We start from the raw sequence: 6000 nt of genomic DNA on the forward strand, positions 1-6000 counted from the left end.
AAATATGGATTTAGGCACCTAACTTGTGGCAGCCAAATTTGAAAATTCGGACCCCTGACAATGAAGGGAATTCTCACTGGAATGAGGCAAGGAGGATTTGGCATAAACTGGGAAAGAGGTTCTTTGGGGAGGTTTTGTAACAAAAAGATCTATGTATAACTTTTAAAAGAATCAAAAATATAATCTGCTCTAGTTCGCATCACATGCACTTTCACCTCTGGTTCCTGTTGTGGTACAGAATTTTCATTTCAAAAGCTTTGGCCCTCTTGGCCACCTTATACCCAATGCTGCCCATGCCGATGATACCGAGAGTAGCCCCAGTGACTTCATCTCCCAGCCAGTCAGCAGCAAAACACTCAGTCTGTGGAGAAACTGCAATCTGACAACCTAAGAATAAAAAATGCTGAGTGAGAAATGGATTCTTGGTGAATGAATTCTTCCCTGTTTGTAATATCCTCCACTAGGGCACAGTTTGCTGCTTCAGCTATGCACTGTGCCGAAAGAAGTTGCCCCTTAGAGCACAAGCTAACAAAGGCAACACAGTTAGCATCATCAGCGATTCTAACATTATTCTGGGAACAGGGTTTATTAATTTGAGTTATTTGCTGTAGCAAAGCAAAGTTATTCAGTGGATTTCATAGCAAATCATCTTCTCTGGTGATGGAGACCTAAGGCCTGATGTCCACTGCCTTGCACCCTTGTGTAGCCTTTTACATTGATGCAAAGAGGGTATTAATGAGTGAAGAATTTTAATTTGCTTGCACTTTGCATAGTTGTAAATAACTACATAAGGTGCAGGCAGTGGAGAATTAGAGTGCAAATTCTAGTCCAAACAGTAAGCCTTGTACTGTACATAAATCAAATCATAGGCAGTTTTAAGCACCTAATTTAGACAGACGCCTTAATTCTGTTGCCATTGCCTTCAGTAGAAGCTGGATAGGACTCAGAATATCAAAAACAATATAGAAAAAGCAGGACCACTTGAAAAATTGAATCTTTGCAGCTTTCCTTCCTGTAAAGATTCTTAAACATTATTTCAACCAGATAATCTGTGGCAGAATAAAAATAAAATATGCCAGAAATGTAGCTGACATAATTTATGGAAATAGCAGCAAAGGAATTTAAAAAGTTACCTTCCACTAGCCTTCTGGCAGATGCTAGCATCAAGGCCATCCCAAGGTCTGCTGTAGAGTCAGAAACAGCATGTGGAGTATTGGTCACTTTAACTCCAAAGCTCGAAATCAATTTTAAGTCCAAGTGATTCACTCCTACCCCAGAGTTTGCAATCACCTTTAAGTGAGGTAGGCTCTGGAGGAGCTCCCGGTCAACAACTGGTCTGTTTTCATATATGAAAACAGATTTGATCTTTTCACTCAATCTTTCTTTGTTTTTAAGAAATTCGTTCATGGTGATAAGGTGAAAGTGTTTCTTCAAGAGCTCCACATGGCCTTCCAGCACACCACATACACCTCCTATTTCAAGGATCAAAAGACCAGGCTGCTCTTGCTTTGCCATGACCTGCGAAAAGGATTAAGAGAAATATGCCCTTGAATATAAGAAAAGAATATTTTTGTAAAAATACCATTCAGTAGGTGTACCTATCCCGCACCGGTCCAGCAGGGGTTACCCACAAGCTGGGGGCTGGGGAAGCCACACCCCTTCACCTCTGCTGGGCATGCTCTAACTAGAACCAAAGTATAAAAGGGAGTAGTTCATCTGAGTCTTGTCTGGCCACCGATGAGAGCAGATGTATGTTGAAGGCTCCAGCTGGGAGGCTGCCAGAGCTCTAGGACACAGAAGCCAGTTGGGTTGAGACTCCAACACACCCGCCGCTGAAGCAGCGGAGAGACAGCAGAAGCCATGAGGCTATGAAGTGACCCAGCGAACAGAACTGTATTAATGGGTGACCAAGACTGATAATAGAAGTGCCGGTTCCCTAGGGCCGTGGATCAGGACCCAGTGGAGAAGGGTGGGCCCGGGTCCCCCTACCCTGCCATCGGGGGCAGCCAATGCCCAGAGGGGTGAACTTTGCCACAGAAAGACAGCCTTACTGATTCTGGCCATTGGGCAATACTGCCCTGAGCTTTAGGGCCACAACATACACCCAGGCCACTTGGGCTGTCAAATATCCACTTGGATAACCCCCTGCAATCCGACACCCTGTGATGGGGTGTACCTACCCCGTGACAGTAGGGATAATTTAAACCCTCATTTGTAAATCTGTACTTAGTGTAGCTACATACTTCCCTTAACTACACAATGTAAATCCAGAGTTACTAACTTCAAGTCAGTGGAGTTACTCTGGGTTTACACTGGCATGAGGGCCTGATCCAGCCATCAGTGAACTCAATGGGAATCATTCCAGTGACTTCAATGAGTACAGGATTAGGCCATGACAAAGCAGACCCCATCAGGCCTAGTATCTGTAGGGGTGCTAAGAGGTATAACTCTGAATTGTCCCTCACTTCCAGAGTCATCACTCATTTTAGTCCCAAAGTTACTTCCATTCCACACAATTTGGCAGCCCCTCACTTTTATTTTTGAAAATTATTTATCTCAGTAATAAAGGATCAGGAAGACAGATTATTTTAAAAAGTCATTTTAAGTTGTCTGTGTGTCCCTCATTTCAGGTCTCTATCACACATTACATCTAGATTTGGATCCTAGCAGATTGAGAAGTATGCTAAAAAGAATCAGACCCTGTAATCCTCACCAGGATTCTGACCAGTCCATGCCAGAAGCCCAAGGGGTAAGGGGACATTCCTTGTGCATTTCCCCTCTTGCACATCCATGCAGGGATTATCCAGAATCCAGGCATGTAACAAGCTAGCTGCCCAAGTACATACTTATGGTCCCAGGAGTACGTACCTATGGTCCCATTCTGATGCCTGTGCTGCTGCAGCTACATTACTATTTTAGTGAGCTAGCTTGATCAAAGCTAGCTCCAGTATGCCTACATGTGTAGGGCTACCATATGTCCGGATGTCCCCAGACATGTCCGGCTTTTCGGTCTATAAATAGCCGTCCGGGGGGGATTTTTAAAAATCTAAAAATGTCCGGGATTTCCCCCCGGTCGGCTATTTATAGACAGAAAAGCGACGGCCAAGCGCCGCTGGGCACCCAAAGCCCCTTTCCGCTCCCCCCATCCCCTGCAGCCTTACCACACTGTCCGGCCCCGCAGCTGTCTTCCCCCTCCTCCACTCCCCCGAATGCTCTGCCCACCTGCTCCTCCCTCTCCCCTGCTTCCCGCGAATCAGATCTTCGCGGGAAGTCTGAAAAGAAGCAGGGGCAGGTGGGAGGCAGCAGCAGGTAAGCTGGGGTGGTGCGCGAGGAGGAGAGCTCCAGGGAGGCGCGGCCCAGGCCGAGCAGCGCCCAGCGGCCCCAGCGGCTCTGGCCCCAGGGCGGCGGCCCCGGTTCCAGCCGAGCGTGCCAGCCCGGCACCAGCCGAGCACCCCCAGCCCGGCCTGGCTCGGGCCCCAGCAGCACCGGCCCTGGTTCTGGCTGAGCGCGCCAGCCCAGCCCCGGTCGAGCACCTCCGGCCCGGCTCCAAGCCCCGCAACCTCGGCCAGAGCGCAGCCCGATTCCTGGGCTCTTTAAAGCCGGCCCTGGTCAGGGGAAGGGGCGGGGGGTTGGATGGGTCGGGAGTTTGGGGGGGGCGGGCTGTCAGGGGGCAGGGGTGTGGAGAGGGGTTGGGACAGGGACAGGGAGCAGGGGGGGTTAGATGGGCCTGGGGTTCTGGGGGGGCTGTCAGGAGGGCAGAGGTATGGAGAGGGGTTGGGACAGTCAGGGACAGGGAGCAGGGGGGGTTAGATGGGTCTGGGGTTCTGGGGGTTCTGTCAGGGGGCAGGGGTGTGGAGAGGGGTTGGGACAGTCAGGGACAGAGAGCGGGGGGTTAGATAGGTCGGGGGTTCTGGGGGGGCTGTCAGGGGGGCAGGTGTGTGAAGAGGGGTTGGGACAGTCAGGGACAGGGAGCAGGGGTTAGATGGATCTGGGGTTCTGGGGGGGCTGTCAGGGGGGCAAGGGTGTGGAGAGGGGTTGAGGCAGGCAGGTAGCAGAGGGGGTTGGATGGGTCAGGAGTTCTGGGGGTTCTGTCAGGGGGTGGGGAGCAGTTGGATAGGGCATGGGAGTCCCCGGGGGTCTGTCTGGGGGCGGGGGTGTGAATATGGGGTGGGGGTGTGGATAAGAGTTGGGGCAGTCAGGGGACAGGTAGGGTCGTAGGGGGTTCTCAGGAGGCGGCAGTCAGGGGACAAGAAGCAGGGCGGCTTAGATAGGGGGTGGGATCCTAGGGGGCAGTTAGTGGCAGGGGTCCCAGGAGGGGACAGTCAGGGGACAAGGAGCAGGGATGGGGTTGGGAGTTCTGAGGGGGGCAATCGGGGTGGGAAGTGGGAGGGTGTGGATGGGCGTGGGGTGGGGCGGGGCTAGAGCGGGGCTCCTCCCCCTCAATGTCCTCTTTTTTGCTTGTGGAAATATGGTAACCCTATACATGTGCTGCAATTTCACCTCCTGATTGCAGTGTAGACATACTCATGATTTTATCACAAAACTTGCAATAATTGGTATTTTTCTTAAAGCCCCAGCTCCTCAAATCACTTGATTATGTGAAAAATTAAAGTAAGTTTCTAGCCCTCACAGCTACAGAGAAAAGTTTGAAAACATGACTGCTAACAGCTGGAGCACCACAATGCAAATCAAAATAATCAAAAATGTATTTTTTTAAATGTCATTGTTTTTAAAATAATCTTTTGTATTCAGTGAAGTAAACCTGCAGAATTTCTACAGGCTCTCCTTTCTGCTGAAGTAAGTAAAGTTATCCAGAACAAATCTCTTTCACCGACATTCTTTAAACGAAAACTGATTATATTACTAATAAATTACCTGGTAGTTTCTATTGTTTTCTTCGTGATACTGATCTTAATGTAATTGTGTTTTACCACTTCTGGCAGTGGCAATAGCTTAAACACAAAATCCCGTTATACAGCTACTTCCAGATCTCTGCAGCACACACACGGACACACAATTAAATGATGTAATCCTTAATACAAAGTCCCACAGCTGTCCTTTCTCTGCCTGACTCCAACCCCACATAGCTAATGCATTATAGTATATATTCTTTCTGGGTAAATTTCAGTTGGCAGCAGCTGAGTACACTCACATGACTGTGAGCACTGCCAGTCATCTCTGCCAGGTCCACCCTCTATCAGAGAGTCTCTGGACACTTCAGCAGGAACTGACACATAGAGTGGCGAGTGACAGTATCTGCCAGTCTCTACCTCATTGTCTTTGGCTTTCTGTGCAGCCTTCCTAAATGATGTCATCTTCCTCCTCCCTGCTTCTGAAACTGAATTCTATGGGGAGAAGAATAGCAGAAGATGTTGTTAGAATGTTTTTAGTTCTCTGTGAGCGGCTACACACATTCTTGTGGCAATGGAATCTGATTCAGAATCCATCTGCTATTTTAGAACTGTGCTCCAAAATCTACGTTTTTTAAAAATATGTTTCTAGCTCTAATGGTTGCAAAGATAACCTTCTATGAACCTAATGTAAACTAATGTAGTGATATCTGTGTGAGTGTGCAGAGAGACAAAATGAAATAATAACTCTAAGACAGATGTGGACTGTCCTAGGTATAGCAATGATTGTGTTAACTCTGAAACCTAGTGATGTCAATTTATAGGTCAACATTGCTAATAATTTAATTGCTGATTATTTTAATAAAAATATCTACCCAGGGTGTTTATCTATCCTTTGTGTAATCACAGATATTGGAGCATCAGGCAGTGAGGTAGCTTATTACAGCTAACATGAGAAACTAGGTGTTTAAACCCCCTCCATTCCTGAAATTCAAGTCATCTTAATGTCTGCTGCTAAAACTGAAAATTTTGGAGTAGCATAACATAAATTGAATTTACTATTAAAATATATAATACACACAATAGTAGACTGGTTGTATTATTCATTGCCATTAACATTTTCACATTCCATTCAGTAAAATCCTCACTG

The 6000-nt window shown here is 47.6% G+C and overlaps 1 protein-coding gene across 2 annotated transcripts in view; it reads right to left on the reverse strand.

The window, feature by feature from the left end:
* The window catches only part of LOC117873278 (probable 2-ketogluconate reductase), a 32780-nt gene extending 27691 nt beyond the window's left edge, over positions 1 to 5089 (reverse strand). Inside the window, exons 1-3 of one of the 2 annotated variants that reach the window (XM_034762470.1) lie at positions 4876 to 5089; positions 1134 to 1518; positions 216 to 387 (exon numbers count right to left, since the gene is read on the reverse strand). In XM_034762470.1, the coding sequence (XP_034618361.1) occupies positions 216 to 387; positions 1134 to 1515 (554 nt within the window). In that variant the 5' untranslated portion in view covers positions 1516 to 1518; positions 4876 to 5089. The remainder of the gene's footprint in view (positions 1 to 215; positions 388 to 1133; positions 1519 to 4875) is intronic. The other variant, XM_034762469.1, reaches the window with a different exon arrangement.
* Between the last annotated feature and the right edge of the window lie 911 nt (positions 5090 to 6000).

The sequence above is a fragment of the Trachemys scripta genome, chromosome 2 (assembly GCF_013100865.1).
Source record: "Trachemys scripta elegans isolate TJP31775 chromosome 2, CAS_Tse_1.0, whole genome shotgun sequence".
In the NCBI taxonomy this organism is placed as follows: domain Eukaryota; kingdom Metazoa; phylum Chordata; order Testudines; family Emydidae; genus Trachemys; species Trachemys scripta.